Source organism: Cryptotermes secundus, unplaced genomic scaffold, assembly GCF_002891405.2.
Source record: "Cryptotermes secundus unplaced genomic scaffold, Csec_1.0 scaffold2898, whole genome shotgun sequence".
In the NCBI taxonomy this organism is placed as follows: Eukaryota; Metazoa; Arthropoda; class Insecta; order Blattodea; family Kalotermitidae; genus Cryptotermes; species Cryptotermes secundus.
Genome location: NW_019726304.1, coordinates 116,905 through 140,723, shown reverse-complemented (window position 1 = coordinate 140,723; position 23,819 = coordinate 116,905). Strand labels below are relative to the sequence as shown.

Sequence of the window (23,819 nt, the reverse complement as noted above, 5' to 3'; positions counted from 1 at the left end):
TGTCATGTGACTAGTCGGCAAGGCAAGCCTGTTGACCTTGCAGTTAGTATGAGAGTTAAGAATTTCATTAAGGAGGAGGAATGATCTGTGACATGTTTTTGTGGGCCAATGTTGCACCAGGTGGAAACATTCATCAGTGCATTGTGCTGAGTATAAGGACAGTGCTTTCTTTCAAATAGCTTTATATGAGTGGATTGAAATGTTTAAATATGTTTAACACTGGTTCGCTCGCGGATTTCTTATTTTCTTCTACCCTGAAAATGCAAGCGATACGCTCCTCCAAAACGTTTGTTAACACAATATTTGCATGGCGCCACATCCCAGAAGACTACTTTCTTCATCTATAAAATAGATTTGCAAAAAAGGAAAAAAGTGGGGAAATTTTTTGAAGGTTCCTCATGGAATATTTGTGGAAAAGACAGAATGAAAGAGTCCACCAGGAAGACTAAGCCATAGGTGAGTGGACAATATTAAAATTGATCTTAGATAGGATGGGGTGGTACGGATTGGATTGATGTGGCTGAGGGTAGGGACCAGTTGAAGACTCTTGTGAACCCAGTAATGAACCTTTGGGTTCCATAAAATATTGGGAAATTCTTGAGTAGCTGACAAGTATTGCCAGGTGACCTTAGAAATCATGAAGAGGTTGAGGTAGTTCTTCAGGTTCTTCAACTTCATTCTCTGTTTCACTGCCATATAATGCATGTAATTTTTCTACCTTGCCTATGCAACACATACATGTATTTCCTGTTTTTCAATCTACATATTTTCTTCGGCTAAAGAATAAAATGTGAGAACACTGGACTGCACTGAACTGCTTAGGATAGAAACATATTGCGTCACTACAAGCAACAACTTAGGGCCTCAACAGAAGGCTCTCCCCAACCCCCTGTTGCGATTGACTGCTGTACTTCTGTGCAAACATTAAGCTTCGTAAGAAAAAGAACGGATTATAATATTATACTTATGTTCTAACATAAATGTATCCTTTAATTGCAGGATGGGAAACCTCTAGACCTGTTGACAAATGAAAGATCTGATCAGGTACACTTTACTCTTCTGGATGGTGGAAGATCTCTCAAGTTAGAGGAAGTCCATTCAGCCGATAGTGGCACATATGCCTGTGTTGCAACAAATCTTGCTGGGTATACTGATGCTGAAATCAAACTTGATGTGCTGTTATCACCTTATTTTGAGGAATTCAGCTACATGCAAGAGAGGACAGTTGTGGCAGGAACTGAAGTCAGATTTCACTGCAATGTGTCAGGAAATCCAAAACCAAGGGTAAGTAAACCAGGCTACTCCTTCAAAAGAACCCATTAGTAGGCATATGTACATGGTTCAGTCTGTGGGCTTGAAGAATTGTGAAGAAGTCTATGGTTAAATTCTACAATAGATCAGAACTATCATAGGCCACTACTGTGTAGCAATGAACAAGAGATTGAAACCAGGGATTTAGTACCCTTCAGTTACAATCTTGTGTTAATGGGTGGAAATTACCAAGAAGTCTGTAGGCTCAATCTGGAATCAGAAGTTTAACCTGCAGTGTTCTTGTCAAGAAGGAAGTTACATATTCACATAAGATCTATCTATCTATCTATCTATCTATCTGTGGCTCTACAGCCCTTTGTTGGACCTTGGCCTCTTTTTCAGTTCCTTAATCTTTTTACACAGCTGGTAGGACTCCTTGGACGGGGGATCAGCCTGTCACAAGGCTGCTACCTACAAGCAGGACAACATAAACACAGAATAACACGCACAGACATCCACACCTCAAGTGGGATTCAAATCCATGATTCCTGTGTTTGAGCGGCCAAAGACTGTTCATGACTTAGATCACGCGACCACTGTGACCAGCACATAAGAAAATACATGCAATTTTTTGTTCCATGTCTTACATTAATAATATTGCTAGTTGGTTAAAAGTTAATTGTCTAAAAAAAAAAAGGAAATATAATCATCTAGAAGGAAGAAAAACTTCACTGTTAGAAACCACCACAGTTCTAACCTGCTGGTGTTCTTGTGGAAAGCAAGAGTGGGGTAAAGTGCAATTAAGTTTCTGGAACAATCTTGAATAGGTTCAGTCTTCTATGGCATCTGTGCATACACTAAATTTTCTTCACAGATTAGGGCTGTAACAGTACAGGACTGTCAGAAAATCTTCCATGTGTGGCTGCCTAGTGATTGAACATCAAGTGATCAGAAGTAGTAACCAGCATTGTTAACTTTCAGAATCAGCCATATAGAATGCCGATATTGCAGACCAGCAGTAAGGTTTTTGTTTCTTGCTGCACCTTCACTTACAGCTGGATTACGTTGTATGTTTACACTTAAAGCAGCGATGATTATCTCCACTGATTCTCATTATCATCACTAATTGAGGACTAGGATTAATTCTATTCTGTTTCCAAAATGTTTTCATATAATCTCTTTCTTGATTTTCCACTTTATTTCTTCCTATAGGATCGGTTTCTGAACATTTTTCTGCCTATGTACTCCTTGGTCTCGTAGTGAGACTTTGTTTACTCCTTTCAGTGACTTATGTTTCATCTCAAACTGTATGTTATTAACTAACTAACTCCATGGAGCCAACTTCTTGAGAAGGTACTAGTGACTCAGCTACTCAAGGTTTTCCCAAAATCTTATGGAACCAGAAGGTTCATTCCCATGTTCACAGAGCCTGCTACAAGTCCCTATCCTGAGCCAGATGAATCCAGTTCATACCACACATCCTATTTCTCTAATATTCAGTTTAATATTATCCTCCCACCTATGTCTAGTTCTTCCTAGTGGTCTCTTTCCTTTTGGCTTTCCCACCAAAACCCTGTATGCATTCTTCTCCCCCATAGGTTCTGCATGGCTTGCCCATCTCATCTTATTATATTTGGTGAAGAGTACAACTTGAGAAGATACTCACTGTTGCAGTTTCCTCCAGCCTCCCATTATTTCATCCTTCTTTGGTCCAAGAATTCTCCTCAGCACCATGTTCTCAGATATTGTGAAAATGACATACAAGATTCAAGGTTCCCATGGTGGTGGTTGTGAAGAGTATTGTCCTGTGGGATGTGACACTGCATAGCACAGTAGAAGTTTACTCACTTTATGAAGACTGTAGTGCCTCTTCCAGTCTGCTTACTTAACTGGTTGCTCTGTTTGCCATGAAGATGGAGGCAGCAGATTGCTCCAGAATTTTGGCAAACATTGCTTTACACCTCAGAACATATTTTAAACATGAGTCGGTTCTCCAGACAACACTACAGTCACTCCAACTTGACAATGTATTCCATTCAGTTGACACTGAAGTGGATGTTCGAGCACATGATGTTGAGCTGTAGGAGATCAAGGAAGAGGGGAAATGATTAACACATTCAGACGACACATTAGAGGAGCATCTGAGTCACCAGCATCAGAATGTGAGGCCATGTTTAGGCCTTACATTCCTTAACCTTTTTCAATTGATCTCATTTGGTTTCAGAGTGAAACTTTCAATACTCATTTATAGTTACAATTTTCATTATAGAGACAATAACATATTGGTACTCTCTTATTTGAAACAAATTTTATTTATTCCACGCACAAGAAGAAAATGTTTTAGGCCTATATTTTACAACATTTTATCTTGTATACTTGTTTATATGGCTGAGGATAGGGACCAGTGGAGGGCTGTTGTGAACACAATAATGAACCTTTTCTTTTTTTTTTTTTTTTTCCTGTGGCGCTACAGCCCCAATTTGGGCCTAGGCCTACCTCCATGAAACTCTCCGTTTCACTTCGGTTTACTAGATCTTACATATACGGTAGGACTCCTTGGGCGAGTGATCAGCTCATCGCAAGGCCTCTACCTATAGACAAACACAGAAAAACGCACACAAACATCCATGCCCTGAGTGGAATTCGAACCCACGATCCCGGCTTCCAAGCGAGCGAAGACAGTGCATGCCTTAGACCGCTCAGCTACCGTGACCGGCAATAATGAACCTTAGGGTTCCATAATATGTTTGGAAGTTCAGGAGTAGCTGCACAACTGGCAGCTTCTCTAGAAAGGTTCAGCTCCAGGAAGTTAGTTATACTCCCTTATAGGGCTTCACTTCTGCTCGGGATATGTGTATTCAGTGGTTCAGAACTTGCGGGATGATATTTCAGTGCCTGCGATGTGATGTGATGTTGCTTCATTCATTCTGTATGTGAGATCCATTGATCATTTAAGTTACACACCTCCATTCTTCTGTGGTATCTTCAGGTCTCTTTTTATCCAAGACGAATGATCTGCAACAGGCTTCAGGAAATTTAACTTGACTGCATCTGATTGTGGTCCCTCTGTATCACTGTTCATATTTTGTGCCCATAAGGTAATACATGTATCCCTTATTTTGTGAACATTCACTTCACTAAATTTGACTACTACATAGCATGTTAATTTGCACATATTTTTTACTCATACTTAACAAACTTAGTTCTTGCCATAACAAACAACTTATTACATGTATAAGAAGTTTTGCAAAGGTGGAGAAATACATATACCCATTCACATGCATCTCCCACCATCTCAATTTGTCCACATTCCTTGTTGGTATCATACAGAATCAGCTGTTTTATCACTAAATATCTGTTATTTGTGCCCATCAAGGCTCCCAAATACATGTAAGTGAAATATCATTACATTGCATCGGCTATGAAAATATAAATGTGAATGAAATAATACAGTTTTATCACCAAAAATGAATATCTAAAATGAGTAATAATATCCTTATTTTAATATTTATTTACTATTAAATCATATGTTAAGAATATTAGGGGAATTTGTGGAACTCATGAATGAATTGGTGACTTTTACATTTAAATTAATTGGAATATTGTTTTCAGTTTACAAATTTTCACCTCACGAACAATTTTCATTTTCATGTTGTATATGGAGTTAGCAGTTAGCTGTCTGAGGATCAAATACATTCCATCTTAACACTGCTGACTGCCAGAGAAGACTTCATTGATTTATTTACCATGAAAACTTATATTTACTCTATATCCTCTTCAGCTATAAATGATATTTGGCATCTAAGACTCTAAACTTTGAAACTTGAAGTCCATTACCAAGTTTGTAATGCCTGTAGGCCCGCTTACTGCCTGGTCCATTCTGATTTCTTACTTGTTTTTTTCTCTGACATTGAAGATGGGGGTGACATTTTCTTCTGAAATGCTAGTTGACTTTCTGCACTGTGTTATATCCCATAAGATATAACTCTTCATAACCACTGCTGTCATCATTTATTGTGCCATGTGTAATGTTATTTCAAAATTGAAATCTATAGTGTTGTGGGTGGGAACATGTTGAATCCATCTTCACTGTTGAAGTATGTAGGTTTTACGAATATGGTTAATTATATAGGTGAATTACAAGGAGTGTGAACATGTGACACAAGGATAGGTGGTATAGAAACTTATGATTCTGTTTTAGTTACTGGAAGAGTACATTATTATGCAGCCGTTTTGTTGTAGTTGTTATGGCGGAAGAACAACCTCCCAGTTACTCCACATACAGCTCCAGGAGTGGTGCTGTCTCCAGACAGGCATTCTCTCACCATTCCCAATGTGAGGCCTCATGATGCCGGTCACTATCAGTGTGCTGCCACCAATAGAGCTGGCCACAATGATCGCGATTTTCGCCTCAGTGTGTTAGGTAAGTTCAGAAAACAGGAGAGTCTGGAACAAACTTCATCACTATTGTTCAGGTTCTTCACCTAATTTTCAGTAATATTAGACGACTAAGGAATTTTACATCTCTCTAAAGAATACAGAATGGCATAATATCACAATAAATCCACTTTTGCGCACATGCATACATGCATGTATGTAGGGGAGGGGGTGCGATGTCAGCAAGACTTCAGTAATGCTATTGCTCACTCACCCTAGGTGAGAAGAAATTCATAATACTGAGTTATTTTCATTTATTGCTCCTAATCATTTTCTTGTAGGATGGAACTGTCTGAACAGAGTTGCACCTGATAATAACTAACTTACCTCCTTGGGGCAGAGTCCCTCTGCAAGAAGCCATTAATCGCTCAGCTATTCAAAAAATATCCTCCCATGTATAATAATAATAATTCAGTTCAATTCAATTCAATTCTTTATTATTTATGTGCTGAGTCAACAGCCCCAAGGCCAATTATAGACAGAGCACAGTGTACATGAAAGTAATTACATTATAGACAAACACATTATAAGTCAAAGACAAATTACAGGCAAGCACAGGGGAAACACAGTAATGTAGAAAAGTAAACAAACAAACAAATAATAATAATAATAATAGCAATAATAAGAATTTCATTAACATAAATCTAAATGTGATTAAGAAGTGAGAAATGAAACATATAATTCAATTCAATTCATGTTTATTTATGTGCAGACTTAACAGTACAGAGGCCAATTACAAAGCTAGCACGAATAGAGAAATACACAAAAATAATTAAAAAAGCAAGATACAAAAATGATAGTCTATGTTAATTACACAGTTAGCATGAATAAAGATGCAGAAGCAAACATACACAGACAAAGCCACAATGTGAGAATTTGAGTTCCAAATAGAGCAGCATACAGTAATAATAATAATAATGAAATTAATAAAAATAATGATAATAATATTAGTTTAATTAGTTCAGTATAAGATATGTTTCATCAACAGAGTTTTTGGTCCAAAGACGTCAACGTCCCTACAGACATTAGCAGCAGAAGGGCATCTAGCAGAGGGGCAATTTTTACTAACAGAACAGACATTGAACATAGGAAAGTCTTGGATATATCGAACAGGGACCCAAGGGCCAACAATTTCCAAAGCAGAAGGGCAAAGTATAGAACCATGATAAACCTTAATAAGGAAGAGCGCATCAAGATGATATCTCCTCTTTTGCAAGGTGTGCAATTTCAGTTGTTCTAAAGCAAAACCATAACAGTAATCTCCTTGAGGAAAAAAACGTTTAAAACAGAGAGCCATACATTTCTGCTGAAGCATATTCAACCTTGGATCTAACTAAAGTATAGTATAATATGAACATGCATCCAAGGGTTGAATAGTTAAAGGTGATACTGCGAATTATACCTAGCATCTTAATACAATGTGAAAATATAAAATTAACATGATCATGAAAATGAAGTTTGGAATCAAAGTACATGCCCAGGTCTTTCGCTGAATATATTCGAGTTATAGTGAAATGAAGAAGTTTGTATTCATATATCAAATAGTTAGTTTTCCTGGAGAATGTTATAACTTTGGTTTTGTTAACGTTGATTTTCATATAGTTCACTGCACACCAGCTATGTATACAGTCAACGTCAGATTGCAGAAGATTACAATCTTCAGGACAGCCAATAGCCCAGTAAATTTTAATGTCATCTGCAAAGAGTAGGTATATGAATATAATTTTTTTTAAATGAAGTGTGATTTCGAATATTTCGAATATAAGCCACACCCCAGTTTTCTTCTTGAATTTTTGGCAAAAAATGTGCGGCCTATACATGCGTAAATATGGTATTCAAATAATTTCGAAAAGTTGTTAAGAATCGAAATAGGTCTGTAGATATTGACTGAGGCACTATTGCCTTTCTTAAAGATAGGAACAACTTCTGCTTGCTTCCATAATGCAGGAAAACACTGTTGGGATAGACAAAGATTGAAAATATGCTTCAGGACAGGTGCAAGTACATCAGAACACCCCTTAATGACATATGCAAGGATGCTATCAAGACCGACAGGTTTGGATGGTTTCAGACTTGCAATGGCTTTAAAAATGTTGGAATCAGAAACAGGTGATAAAGATAGACATCCCAATGATGATCATGAAAGGGAGAGGAACTATTATATATTGACTGAAAGTGATCAGCAAATGCGTTGGCAACTTCATAGTGGTCTACCAAATGAGTACCATCAACTATAAGCTGAATAGAAGTAGACCTTTTTTTCCTAACGGACGCCACGTATTTCCAAAGTTGCTTGGGTTATGTCTTACAGTTCACATTAATAGACTCCAACCATCTAAGTCTGTCGATTTTTATTGTAGCTTTGACTAGTTTATGATAGAAGGAAAAAGTATCGTATAGGCTGGCGGATTTATGCTTCTTGAAGCGCCTGTAAAAGTAGTTATTTTTCCTGATGTAGTATCGTAAAGAACTGGAAAACCAGTGTGGGAATTTAGACTTGGTGATGAAACAGCGGGGGATTGCTTGCTCCATAGCGTCTTGGACAGCCTCACTGAGGCTGGCGGCAGCAGTGTCTACAGAACTGGTGTCATACACACACGACCAATCATAATTTGAGAGAATATTGTATAATAAGGTATAATCACCAGCTATATATTTATGATATGAATACTCACAATTTTGAGTAGGGTTAACAAGAGACAGACTAATGCCAATAACCATAGGAGGGTGATAAGTATTGGGCTTTATTATTCCTGAGTCAAGAAAGGTAATATTATAGTCATTAAAGTTTGTGAAAACCAAATGAAGCAAATTGCTGCTGCCAACAGAATGGATGCACTGCTGCAGGTTAAGTAGACATATAGAGGTGTAGATCGCATCACCTCTGAGTTTAGAGTAATAATGGCAGTCAGGAATGGACAGACCATGGTTCCAGTCAAAACCAGGAGTGTTGAAATCCCCCACCATGACAACTCGAAAGTTTTTGGTATCCAGCCTATCTTCTAAAGAGCGAAAATAATTGGCAGTGACTTCAGGTTTGGTATCAGGAGGAAAATTATGGTTTCCAATGAGCAAATTTTGATTGTCCAGAGTGGGAATTTCAACACAAACACATCCATTATAGGATTCTAAATCATACCTACATTTAAAAGAGCGAATTCTGGAAGAGAGGGCAGTAAGAACTCCACTGCCACGACTCTTATTGGCAGACACCCGATAGGAGCATAGAACCGTGTAACTGTCAGGAAATAGATTATGATCTAAACACAATTCATTTAGCCACGTCTCAGTCAATAATAATAATAATAATAATAATATGCAGTTCCGTCAGGAGCCCAAGCCATCTACAACCTTTTCCCGTTTATCCTGATCTACTGCTAAATACTTCAGCTCACTCCAACTTCTTCCAGCTTCTCTCAGAGAGTATCTCCTCCTGCTGTTTCTGGGTCTCCCCCTTCATCTGTTTCCTTCAGGATTCCCCTGAAGTGCAACCTTTGATGGCTGTTCATCATCCTTCCTCAGCGTGAGGCCAATCCATCTAAATTTTCGTTTCCTTATCTCCATATTTATATCTGTTTGGCCAGATAACTGCCAGAGCTCTCTATTTGAAATGGTTGTAGGCCACCATATTCTTAATATATATCTCAGACATCTGTTAATAAACGTTTGAATTTTCCTTCTTCATTCATTTGTAATTAACAATGTCTCACAGCCATATAAAAGCACAAATTTAACACAGGTGTTGAAAACTGTTATCTTTGTATCTCTATCCATAAGGGTGGACTGCCCCTCCCTTATATTAAAACCAGTAAACTGCATAATGAAAAGTGTCACAGCTTGTACTATCCACCAAGGATAATTAGAATGATCTAGTCCAGGAGGATGAGATGGGCAGGGCATGTAGCTTGAATGAGGGTGGAGAAGAATGCATATAGGAAAGTGGTGGGAAAGCCAGAAGGAAAGAGACCACTAAAATGACCGAAATGTAGATGGACAGATAGTATTAAAATGGATCTTAGAGAGATAGGTTGAGGTGGTATGGACTGGATTGATCTGGCTAAGGGCAGGGACTAGTGGAGGGCTCTTGTGAACACAGTAATGAACCTTCAGGTTCCATAAAATGTTGGGAAGTTCTTGTGTAGCTGTACAACAGGCTGCTTCTCAAAGAGGGCTCAGCTCCATGAAGTTGGTTATATGGAACACAAATATTGCCATGAGTCAGAGCAATCCAGTCCAGAGCCCTGTGTAACATTTTGGAACAGGCTCTTTGTTTATGATGACATGTTAGCTCCCACCTAACCCCCAAGCTGGATGACCTCTCCTTTTCATCTATCCGTGACTGCTTATTCAGTATATTCACAACTTCATATCTGGTGCTGGGATGGCTTGATTGGTTTAGCAGTGGGCTAACAGGTGAATGGCTGGGGTTAAATTTCTGACAGGGCAAGAGATTTTTCCCTACTCCACAGCATGCAGACCAACTCAGAGGCCACCCAGCCTCCTATACAATAGGTAGTTGTGACTCTTTTCCTTTAGGGTGTAAGTCAGCCAGAGCATGAAGCTGACCACTAATCTCAATCTAGTTTTCAAATATTACAGTGCTTATTCTATACTGTCATATAATTTCTGTTAATAACATTTTATTGTACAAAAATTTGTTTGATGAAAATATGTTCCATTATTCCATATCTGAAATTGTTAACATTGACCCTGATGATGGAGACAGAGCAGGTCCCCGAAACTTTGTGTTTAAGTCTTCTGTGGCATGCCTGATTGCTTGATGACCGTATTTACTCTGATCCATGATTTTCGTTCAAGTCACCTTTTAGCCAAAGAAAATGCAAAGTGTGTGTAACTGATATGTGTATGGTATTCTTATTTATTTCAGTACCTCCAGATTTAGATGGTCCCATTGAAGAAATGCAGGAAGCTGTGAAAGGCGAACCTGTTTTATTGCAATGTCCGATCACTGGATTACCTAATCCACAAATCAGGTGGACAAAAGATGGATTTGACTTGAATTTTAAGTAAGTTAAAAATTATAAATTTATGTGTCTTTGTGTGTCAGAATCAGAATAAGGAAATAAGAAATGCAGGTATATGTTCGCTTGTGTCAAAGCTACTGAAGTCTGTGGATTTTGATCACAGCCAAAGTTTGAATATTATATTAATATATTTGTATGCTTCATTATCACATGCTTTCTCTATAATATCCAGGAAAAACTAAATGAAGATGCAGAGTAGAGTCTTTTGTGTTGTGATGCTGTATAGTTCAGATCCAACACAAATGAAGATGAAACCACCAGGGCAAGGAAGCCATCTTTCTTGCTACATTAAAATACTCTATAATGATTTTCTGCAGATGTTGACACTTCAATTATTAAAACAGAAACCAGTAAATATGTGTGTATGAGAGTTTAGACTATGACAGTGATGTCTCAAAGGATTATTTTCTCTTGCTTTGTGATTAAAAGAAATAATGGGTCCATATATGATAAAAATTATTTATTTTTCGAATTTTGAGTCATGTGTGAGAAATGGTATCTTATTGTGGGGTGGGGATGGGGTAAGTAAAAGCATTTTTAAATTGCAAAAGTGGGTTCTTCAAGTGATTAGTGGTATAAGTAGTGGCACATCATGTAGACAAATTTTTAAAGATTACAATGTTTTAACATTGCCTTCTCTGTATATATTGGAGGTGACATGCTTTATCAAAAAATACAAGGCTTTTATGGCAATAAATTGAGACATTCATAATTATAACACGAGGAAAATTAAATTTTCATGTGCAGCACTGTAATACAGCTCTTTTTAAGAGGAGTGTGATAAATATGGGAATTAGTTTGTATAATAAGGTCCCCAATCAAATAAAACAAAGGGAAAATTTTAACTCATTTAAAAAGGAATTAAAATCTTTTTTGCTGAAACATTCATTTTATTCTGTAGATGAACTTATGTCTTTTGATTCATCAAGTGTGTAAATGTAATATGTAGCTGATTAATTTGTTGTATTTGTGTAAAGACAATGAAATTAATGGTAACTAGATCTAGATAATATTATTCAGATGACAAACCCCTTATATTAGGGTGGTACAGTGTATACTGTAAAGATATGCATGAGAATTAGATGTAAAACTGACAGTTTCCCTAATCAAATGGTTGTAATACCTATATGTATGGATTGTTGAATGATAATAGAATGAATGAATGAATTTTCTCTTGCTTTGTGATGAAATTCAGTCTGGTGGAGAGGTACAAACATTTGTCTTCTGTACTGGAGATGGAGGCAGTAGGTTTCTCTGAAATAGTAATAATAACCTCCCAGGTTGCATGCCATCGGTTTCCAGCAGTCATTTTAAACTATTTAAGTTAAATAAAAATAGAATACAATAAATAAATAAGATAAAAACTATCTTATAATCATGCAATCTGTACTTCAATACTATCTGTTGAATTAATCCAAACATCAACAGATTTTGGTATTAACACATGCTGCAGTCGCTGTGTTTCTGCAGTCCTTCAGAAAAAATTTCTTCTTTTACATGAATAGTAACAATTACAAATTATTGTTGTTGTTGTTGTTGTTATCATGTGTGCACTACAGTTCACGATGAATTTTGGCCTCTTTTATGGTTCCATTCCATATGCCTCCAGTCATTAAAAGCTTCTCTATAGTTAAGGTTTTTTTTACAGTTTGGGGCTTCCGACCCTAAGCTTAACCCTCAACCTGGAGGACCAGGTTATCCTTGTTTGTCTGGATCATCACCTTTGACCTGTCCAGCATGGAAATCCCTACCAGTAACTGTGCTACCACCAACATAGCTCTCAAGGCCATGCCATAGCTCAAGTGGTTAGTTGCTGGCTTCCCACCACGGTGGCCCGGGTTCGATCCCAGGTCCAGTCAAGTGGGATTTGTGGTGGTCAAATTGGTGCTGGGGCAGGTTATTTCTGAGTACTTCAGTTTCCACTGCTAATATTTATTCCACTGATTGCTCCACAATCACCCTCACTATCATCTGGAGCTGGTACAATAGGCCAGAAATGGCCACAGTACAAGGGACTTGGTTCCACCCCACTAGCAATAAAAGAAAAACTTAGCTCTCTCAAATTCAGGTCCTAAAGAAAAAAGGATGTGGTATCATATAACTTCATATTTTACAACCATGGCACTACATGTATTGTGACAGTTCATTGTGATAAAGCTTGTACATATTAGCATACTGAATATGTGAGAAAACATTTCAGTTTGAGACAAAGCTGGAACAAAAATTTGAAAATACGAGTATTTTGAGATTTTATATGAAAATGAGAACATTCCCTTCTGGATGATTGTTTTTTCAGCTTAATCACAATTCATAATTCTAGCCAATTTGTACAAATCATTTTATTGTCACATGTTGGTGGAGTTTATGCATGACTTATAAGATGGGTTTTAGATTGAATGATTGGATTTGTTGCACCTTATACATTCATAACTCAGGACTACAGGTAATGCAGTGCTATCGCTAATGTACAAACTTTATGGTTAACCATTACATATGCACTAGGATTCTCATTCTTCACTAATCGTAACCTGGAAATGGATTTTAACCATCTCATTGTAACTTCAAATGACACTTGAAGTCATCTTTGCATAGTCTAATTCATTTCTTGCCATTTCTTCTTAGTCTCCTTCGATTGCCATCTCCAGAACTCAGCTGATTTCTCAACATCATCATCATCATCAGTAATCTGTCAGACGACAGGTCCACAGTCTCTTCCAAAACAATTCCTCCACTTAATGCAATCTAGAGCTTTCTCCTTCAAATGACAGTATCCTTTTCTGTCCCCAAGGTCATCCAGCATCTTATTACGTCTTCTTCCTCGTCTTCTTGTCACTTCTATCCGCCCCTCTATCTTTCCTTCAATAACTTCTTTCAGAAGGCAGTTTCCGCGTAAAATATGACCACTCCAATTAGCCTTCCGTTTTCTTATTTCGTGTAGGATATTCCTCTGCTCACTGACTCTAATTAACACTTCTTCATTTCTCACATAATCGGTCCAACTGATCTTCTCCATCCTTCTCCAACACCACATTTCAAAACTTTCCAGATGTTTCTGATCTACTGCTCTAAGTGTCCATGTTTCAGCCCCATACAGAGCTATGCTCCAAATGTAGCATTTCACTAGTTTCTTCCTCAAATTTAAGTCCAATTTGCTGGTAAAAAGATTCTTCTTCTTGCTAAATGCAGCTTTTGCCATGGCAATCCTGGATTTAATTTCACTAGTACACCTTCCATCATCTGTTAACAAGCTACCCAAATATTTAAAACATTTCACATTCTCCAGTTGTTTTTGGTCTATCTTTATTGTGACTGGGGTTGGTTGTCTCGAAATTTTCATTACTTTTGTTTTTCCACATTCATTTTCATGCCATAGCACCTTCAAATTTCAATTAGTCTGTGGGAACATCTCACATTATCACGCATTTCTGCAATGCTCGCTCTTCACATCACTTTTCACCATCACGCGCGCTAACCAATCAGATTGCTTCAAACGTTCGCATTTATACTGCGCTGGCTGCTAACCCACATCTACACCATTACGCGCACTAGCCAATCAATTCTTCCTCCTCAATTTCAAGTTTCGCTCCACCCACCGAGCAGTGTATAAAAAGGGGCAGCTCCAATGCCGAGTCACGCAGTTGATCATCAGTCTACGAGCTAGCCACACCAAGCAACATCAGCCAGCAGGCTTCGTCGCCAGCGCTCGGTCTACGGATGCATCGGCGCTTCGCTGCGCCAGGCATGACTGCCACGGCTGTCTGCCAGTCGCACCCGACTCACTGGGCAACTAGGCCGCACGGACTCGCCAGTAGTCATACCCAACACACTGGGCAACTAGGCCGCACGGACTCGCCGGTAGTCATACCCAACACACTGGGCAACTGGCGTAGCTACCGCCTCTCCGCTCCAGCGACCGCGCTCAATGACTAGCCTTTCACCAGCAGCCGCCACGCTGCGATCAAGCAACCTCAAACTCACCTGCTGCACGGCAACCAAGCAACCTCCAGCCACGGCCGCACTGCGGCCAGTCCACTCACCGCAACTAGCCTCTCTCCCTACCGGCACACGCCGCTCTACCTCACCGGTCAAGCATCTCAGCAACCACGGTCCTTTTCAGGACCAACAAACTGTTCCGAAGAAGTGGGTTGTCATCGGAGTAATGACAAAACTACATTAAGAGCCCCACAAGTCTATCAATCATGCCCTGTAGCACAGATTCTTCCTTAGCCATTAACACAAGGTCATCTGCATATTTCACAGTTTGAATAATTTGCCCTCCTAATTTGAAGTCTTCAAGCCCATCCAGAGCTTCCTTGGTAAGGCATTCGCTGTGCAAGTTGAGCAGAATTGGTGATAAACAGCATCCTTGTCGAACTCCTCTTCCAATCTGCACACTTCTTGTCTCCCCTCTGTCCAGTCATACTCTAACTTTCTGATCCATATACAATTTGCTAATCAATCTTCCTTCACGCCAATCGATACATGTTTCCTTTAGGATCTGCATTAATTTGGTCAAGTTTACACGGTCAAATGCCTTCTGCCAGTCTATGAAGCAAACACACAGTTCTTCATCTATCTCCAAAGTTCGTTCTGCTATAATTCTCATCATCCCATTTGCATCCCTGGTTCCTTTTCCTCTTCTCAACAACTAACTCAAATAAACTTCTTTGTCCCTTTATAACCCCTCAGCATGGACCATGCAGAAAACAGCCTCTATTTTTGAGAAGGCTTGTTTCTGATCCATTGCCTAGCAATGGACGTCCTATTATGGCACATGTACACTTGCGTGGTAATGTGTTTACTGAGTCGTTGCCTAGCAATGGGTCTGTATGTTACGGTATTTAAAAGAAATGAATTCTAAACCCATGTATCTTTTCATGATGGACATAAAGAAGGAAAGAAAGTGAGAGAGTCAGTTGATTCATGTTATCATTGCCAAGCATGAGAATTCTGATGTATCAGACTGTTTATGTGCTGCTTAATGAAGCAGAACCAATTTTCCAAAAATCCTTGAAGTTCAAAACTATAAAAAAAATATCTTTTTGATGGCTACTAAGATTTTTCTTGATTCGATCTCAAAAGCTCAACAGATACCTTCATTAAATTATATGTGGTTGCCCAAAGTCAGGTCAGTGAAAGAATGAACACAGACTCTCCCCCATCCTCTCTGTCTAGCAGCTGCCTTTCCTCTCTGTGCCTTCCCCAACTTCAACTGTCACAAGTAATATGGCTATTGTGCCACCTGTCTTTACATTCCTGGTTTATTATTTATGTTGGTGGAGGGGATATTCAATGTAAGCAGTGTGGGAGAACAGATGACCATCTTATCACACCATGTGTTCATTATTTCTGTGTTCCAGGTTTAGTGAGAAAACAGTGGGAGATATTAATGACATTATGCATTTAAATGTGTGGTCTCCTTTCAGTCATATAACAACACAGCAGATAGGATAAAAGGATTTATTTTATTATAGATTAACAAGAAATGTATATGTTACAGTACAGCAACCAACATTATCCTGTCAAAAGATCAAAGAATTCTTGAGATTTCAAAAGTGCAACCACGTGATGGAGGAATATACATCTGCACAGGTTCAAATGAAGCAGCATCGAAGGCAAAACGTTTTAACCTGACTGTATTTGGTAAGTAAGCACTAGTAATCATAACATGCATATAATGAATGTATTTAATATAATGTGATCAGCTGCAGATTCCAAATTAATTTGCTCTACTTTGGTTTATAAGTTCTTTGAGTGGAATCATGTCAAGTGACTGGAAGTTCCAAGAACACAATATTCATAACTAACATCCCTCTCTTAGAAAATTACCATCTTAATGGAAGTCCTCTCTTTACTCTTCCATAACTGACTGACTGGCTGACTTCATGGAACTGAGTCCTTCTTGGAAAGCCTCCATCACTGAGCTACTCAAGAATTCCCAACATTATGTGGAACCTAAAAGTTCTTCACCATGTTCACAAAAGCCCTCCACTGGTCCCCATGCTGAATCACATGAATCCAGTCCATACCACCCCATCCTATTTCTGTGATCCATTTTAATATTATCATCCCACATACATCTAAGTTTGCCTAGTGGTTTCTTTCTTTATGTACTCTACCATGAGCTATTAAAATCCATTAAATTAAAAAAAAAGTAAATGTATCCCTGTAACAGGACGTGGAGGCCCATAGGGTTGTGAGATCTTGAGGTTCCCACATTTTCTAGACAATTGGCTCATAGGTAAAGTGGTTCACAACCAATTGGCAAATGTTTCGCTGATAATAAAGATGTTGAAACAAAGGTGCAGAAGTGGCTGAGACAACAGTCAAAAGATTTCTATGTTGTGGGTTTTGACGCACTGGCAAAGTGATGGGACAAATGTTGGTGGAGGATATGTTAAAGAATAAATGTTTTATTTTTGCAGGTTTGAATGTCATATTTTGTGTTTTATATCCATTTGTGACCTATTTACTGACTCATCTTCATATCAGGTTTACTAAAACAAGTTAGAAAATACAAGCATGCTGTTTATGCCAAGTAGTCTTGCAGAACTACTTCTGTCTGTTAGAGGAATGCACTCTTTCCATCTTCAGTGTTGAAGAGTAGGCCAAGCAAGCAAACAGTAATATGCTTGTTTGGCTTTTCCAAATCCTGAAGATGGAGGCAGTACATTCTTCAAAAATGGCAGTGACCTACTGGCCTCCACAGCATTGCAGCCCAGAAGATAGTACTGTTCAAGCAACTGTTACAAAATCATCAAATCCAACAACATTAAATATGTTATTCTGTATGGGTATTTTAATCTTGAATTTTGTATGTAGCACATCTGCTGAAAAACAGAACCGTTATTACTTCATACACAGATTCTGATCGTGTTTACAGAACCTCCTGTTATTCATCAGCAACAGTTCATTGAAGATCTGAAAGTGAGAGTGGGTGGTGGTGTTTCTTTTGTATGTACAACCAGAGGAAACCCCAAGCCAGATATAAAGTGGCTGCACAATGGCCGCATTATAGAGAAAGGAATAAATTACATGATCAGCAACTCTATCAGTGATAGAAGCTCAGTACAGGAACACACAGTTTCTTTACAGCAAGTCAAAATTACAGATGCTGGGAAGTACACTTGTCTGGCTTCTAATGTAGCTGGAGTTGCAGAGAAAAATTACCGCTTGAAGGTGATAGGTAAGTAACATTGTGCTGAACATGTCATGCAGTGATTATTACTTAACTAATGAACCAGCTGTCCCTTTCCTCAGTCCTTTCAAGCAAATGCCAGAATGGTAAGAAGGAGGTCTGAAAAGTATGATAATGCAGTTATTTGTGTTAGTGACTAGAAATGGGGTTTGGATTGATAATCAGATATATCGAACTCTTATAACTACAGATGTCTATAACATCCTTCCTGCCACTCTATAGATCACTATAACTACAGCACTTATAAAGGCTATTGTTTGTTCTCTGGTCATTGCTAGGTAGTGGCTGCTAACAGTGCATCTTAAGACTGCTAACCTCCAACTGACTGTCAACTCCTTGACTTCTCCTCTTAGTTTTCGTTATATAACCTCGGCACAGAATCACTGCACTGTTGCATAGCAATGAGCACATCTGTTCGTTCCGTAATTCTGGCATTCAGCTGTCATGTCACAGTACCATTATGATACTACATGATAATCAAAGCACATATATTTGTACTATTTTTTCAGTAGAATCAGCTTGCCTCTTAGGAAATTATTCCCAGTGAGATGCAGTAGGAGTCTGGGCTTAACCTCAGTAGCAGCTCTGTTTGGGCCATTAAAACAGCACCTTTCTGGCAGGCACTTCAACCCAGGTACAGAGGTTTAACTTGAAGGGTGTTGCCTGTCAGGGTTTGCTACAAATACAGTAAATGGATAATGGTGTCCAATAATGGGGCATATGCCTAAATAGGCAAGATGATTGTTTTGAAAAATAACATAAGCATGTGCCTAGAATAGTGTAGGAGTCGGTATAATGATAGGCTGTATTTGATTCCTGGCAGTGCAAGATTCATCTCTTCTCCACAGTGTCCAGATGGTCTGTGGGGCCCACCCAGTCTCCTATCTGATGAATATCAGTGGTCTTTCCTTGGGCGGGTAAAGTGACACAGGCGTGAAGCTGACCACTCACCTCCATCTAGTCTGTGGTCAAGAAAAATGGATTTGAGGCTTTCACGGCGGTGACTATGAAGAAAGCAGTCTTCTGGGATTTGGCACCATGTACATGTGTTAACCGACGTTTCGGAGGAACGTATCGCCTCCATCTTCAGGGTAGAAGGAAAAATACAAGAAATCCACAGCCGAAGAGACCGTGAGAACCAGTAAAAGCCTGTGGACTTCTTATATTTTTCCTTCTACCCTGAAGATGGAGGCGATACGTTCCTCCGAAACGTCAGTTAACACCACATATACACGGTGCCAAATCCCAGAAGACTGCTTTCTTCAAGAAAAATGGAGCTATACCTCCACTCCCCCATATGTCTTCATGGCATAATGTTTAACTAATTAAGCACAAGGACAACTTTACCTTGCCTAGATTAGTATATAATGTCATAACAGTATAAGTCTTCTCTAACAAATTATGTTTTTTCCTTTTCAGGGATCTCTTGTAGCTTAAATTAGATCAGTATTATTTCCTCTTTTATTTCTTCAAATCCAGTTATAGATATTTAGTCCACCGCATCTTATTGCCTTCAGAGAAGTGACATCACTTGATCTGGTAGATCGTTACTGGCCTTTTGGAGGAGCATATTTACATGAGTGATGAAACCTGTCAAAACATTATAAATTGCACTGTGTCACATAGTAATCATTATATTCACTACTGTGAGAAACTCATTCTCACACTTCTTGGTCAATGCCGTATACCATTAACAGTTGATATGAGTTTCAGAAAGTAACAATAAATACAAGTTAATATCACAAAACTGATGAAAGAAAGTAGTTGAATTCAATGATTTCTAGACCTGGTAAAGAATTTTGAAGAATATTATAATATTTATTGATATGTGCAGCAGTTATGGAGCCAGGATAGTGCAGTCAGTACAGCAACTGGCAAAGGTCTGAATGATTGATGTGTTGGAGTTCGAGTCCCAGCAGGAGAAAGAAATTTCTTTTCTCCATGTTGTCCAGGCTGGCTCTGGGGCCCACGCAGCCTCCTGTCCAATGGGTACCAGGGTCACTTTTTCCAAGGGTAAAGCGGCCGGGTCATGAAGCTTATCACTCACCTCCAATTACTGCTAAGGTCAATACCTGGATCTATACATCCGTTCCCCCATACGTCTTCATGGCATAGTGCTTAATTAGTTAAGCACAGGGACAGCTTTAATATTTTAATTTTTTCATTTAATGTGCAACAGTTTTATTCCCACCACCCTTGATCATTTGAACTCTTACAGTCAGTTCTCTGTCTAATCATTACTTAATCACAATTCTTACCGTCCCCCCCAGCAAAGCCTCAAGCCACACCGGTTGGTCGCTACTCTTTACCTTTCTTCCTTCCTCTTGTCGTTCTTGCCACTGCCATCATTGGTTGTGGAGCTTGCAACTAGGTCGGCTTTACCTGGCTCCACCGCTTCTCCAACTCGACCACTTCTCTTCACTATGGAAAGGGGTATCAGGTCCGGGACTTGGCCTGGATGTTCTGTGGGCACCAGCAACTGTGGATACAGCTGCGAAGTGAAGGGAAAAGGTGGACGGGGTGGAAGCTGATGGTGATCGGGCTAGTCGTGGTTGGCGTGAGACTCTGGCTCAGGTCGTTTAGGGCCTTACTCCGACGAGGAGAAAAGAACACACTGGACACACAACACTTGGCACCACTTAACTTTATTGATTTTTAATCTGAGCGCCACTGAGATACATCTCAGTGCGTTACTTTACTATGATCTCCACCCGTTGTTCGAACACTACTTTCACTTAACAGACGATGGAGAGGGCTAGCTCTGCATCCGGCGAGTTTAACTGTTCTTGCGAGACTTCTTAAAAGAACTCTCTGTTTTTGCAGATTCAGAGATACTCCCAAAATTTGAGGAACGCCTCGTTGCCATCCTCCAAATCTCCGGGTTGGCTGGATTTAGAGGGGGAGGGGTTCGATAGAGTTTCTCATTCCTCCAATGGTCAGCTGTTTCGCGGCGAAAGTTGTGGTTCACACGCTTTCACAGTTTTTCTGACCCGGGGTGGATTGAGAGGGTTCAATCTAACGGTCTCCTAAGGGTAGGTCCGTGATGAATCAGGTGTTGAAAATTGGTCCCTTTCCTCTACTAATGAAACAATTCGCCGCTCCTTTCTAAAAGCAGGTTTTAACATTTGGAGAGTTATGACCGGTTAGAGGGCCATCTCTCTACGTGACTAAAGTTCTTTCCAACGTCTTTTGGACAGATTTCTCTTTGAATAGAACATATGGCTCTTTCTAAAAGTAGGGAGAGTGTTGGGCTGGTTTGGGTTTAGTCCGGGGATTATGACCTGTCATAAACTTTACCATCTCGGAACTGCGAAAGGGTTCAGGTCCCTCTGGTTGGAGTGGGGTGTGAGGTATTGCCTCTGCTTTGATGTAGTGACAAGTACAGACACACGTGAACAAAACATTGTAGTCCTTTGCATTTATGGTTACACAATGAAATGGCTCACTGCATGTATTCTCCTCCTCTTTTCCTCTCCCATCTTAACACTGAACTGATAAGAAGACTGGCTTACTTCTCTAATACTAAGTGACTTATGAACAGACTGCACTTTCACACTGAACACTGACTAATCCCATCTCACTGCTTCACTTCTGTTTCTCCAAGGCTCACTCAACCAGATTCTGCACTGCACTGCACTGAACTGATAAGAAAACTGACTTATTTCTCTAATACTAAGTGACTTATGAACAGACTGCACTTTCGCACTGAACACTGACTGATACACGTCTCACTGCTTCATTTCTGTTTCTCCAAGGCTCTCACTCAACCAAATTCTGCACTGCACTGCACTGCACTGAACTGAACTTGATTCATGCAAGAGCTTTACAGCTTTATAGGCATGACACTGCAAAAGGTTTTCATGAGTGGTCAAGTGACTGTAGCCTTCATCATTGCCTGTGCAGTATCTTGAACAGTTTGGAAGCAGGGAAGTCTCAGTATTTTGATCAAACAAGAGGCATGCTGTAGGCCAGATGGTGTGAACTACCACCTCTCTGTGCTCAGCTGCTGTTGATAGTATCACAGTATTTCTTATCCATGGTCAAATATGAGTGAATCCAGTTATCCATTTACCATATTGATCTTAAACCTGAAACATGAGTTTGTATTCATTTATTTTTTCCCATGCATGCTAATTGAACAGCTTACATTAATTCCACTTATTAATTATTTTGACTAGCAGCTGAAGACTGGTAATAAACCTCTGGGTTCCTTAACAGGACAGAAATTTCTTTACTATCTGTACCTCTTAGCTTTCCATTGAAGGCTCTGTTTGTGGGGTTGTTTTATAGTTGTATGACAGGGTGGGACGCAGAAACTTCCCTTTTGTGAAGACGTATTGTGAAGGGAGGGGAGGTCGCAGAAAAGTGGGGATAGGCTCAGCAAACGCAGCAGTCACGGAAGTTTCTGTTTAATACCCCTCAGTAGGATACATGAGGTGGACGAGTGAGCAGCGTGCGTTTGCTGTCGAAGCCTGTTTTTCGAACAACCATTACTACGTGGCGGTGCAGCATGCGTTTCGTACTCACTTCGGAATTAAGCCCAGAGGTCCAGTTCCTGACCTGTAATCGATTGTTTTGTGGGTAGAGAACTTTAGGAAAACTGGGAGTGTGGTTAAAAAATCATCAGGACGATAATGGACTGTTACAACGCCAGAAAATGTGGAGGCAGTTCAACAGTCGATTTTGAGATCTCCAAGACTCTACGCTCGCAAACATGCAGTTGCCTTAGACATATCCAATCGTTCAATGTGCCAAATTCTTCACGAACATCTTCATTTCCATTCCTATAAGATGGTTGTTGTGCAAGAACTGTCACCACATGATTTCCAGAACCGAATAATGGCGTGTGAAACGTTATTGGAAACTTTACCCCCGGACGCACTTGTTCTCTTTATTGATGAGGCACATTTTCACCTATCTGGGTATGTCAACAAGCAGAATATGTCCTATTGGAGTGGTAGCAATCCCAGAGAGCTCCATGAGAGGCCACTTCACAGTGATAAGGTGACAGTATGGTGTACGTTGTCGAGAGTTGGAGTTGTTGGCCCTTATTTTTTTGAAGAAGACCATCATGCAGTTATTGTCAATTCACAGCAGTATGTGGACATGATTAAGAACTTTTTTGAACCAGCTCTTGAAGAAATGCATCTGGGAAATGTCTGGTTCCAATAGGATGGCGCCACAGCCCACACAGCCCAAGCTTCGATGACAGTTTTGAGGGCATAGTTCCCCGGATGGCTCATCTCGCTTTGAGGTGACATCCCGTGGGCAGCACAATCACCTGATCTATCACCCTGTGATTTCTTTTTTATGGGGATACCTCAAGGCAGAGGTTTTTAAACATGGCCCCACAAACCTGCTTCAGCTGAAGAATGTTATTCGGGAGGAAGTAGCACAAATTCCAGTGCACATGTTGGAACATGCAGAGGGGAACTTCAGAAAACAGTTGCATCAGTGCATAGAGAACAGTGGCCATCACCTTCAAGATATTTTGTTTAAAACTACATGATTTAAAACTTTAAAGTATGTTCTTTCATTAGGTAAACATAAATTATGTCTATCAGCAATAATTTTTCTTTTATTCTCCTTCAAAAAAAGGAAATTTCTGCACCCCAACCTGTATGAAACATGACAGTGTTCTCACTTAATGCATTAGTGTCATAATCATGAAAAAGTGAAGGATTTCATGCTGTTGTAATCCTCCTGATAATCTTTCCTGCAAGCACACACTAGTTAGAAATTAGGCAATATTGATGGTAAAACAGCTCTGCATAAACATACATGAATTAGCAAATCTGTACTTGTATGGGATGTATAGTAAGATGAACTTCTGTATAGCTGAAGAATGTAGCTACAAGTAATTTGTACCGGTACACTATTGTACAGTA

At 39.5% G+C, this 23,819-nt stretch overlaps 1 protein-coding gene across 2 annotated transcripts in view; it reads left to right on the top strand.

Annotated features, from left to right (window-relative positions):
• LOC111864198 (hemicentin-1) overlaps positions 1 to 23,819 on the top strand; it is a gene marked incomplete at its 5' end in the record, with an annotated part of 147,354 nt that overhangs the window by 42,588 nt on the left and 80,947 nt on the right. For both annotated transcript variants that reach the window (XM_033751343.1, XM_023851272.2), the window contains 5 exon segments: positions 1,000 to 1,284; positions 5,494 to 5,674; positions 10,577 to 10,715; positions 16,234 to 16,376; positions 17,617 to 17,919. In XM_033751343.1, coding sequence (XP_033607234.1) covers positions 1,000 to 1,284; positions 5,494 to 5,674; positions 10,577 to 10,715; positions 16,234 to 16,376; positions 17,617 to 17,919 — 1,051 coding nt within the window.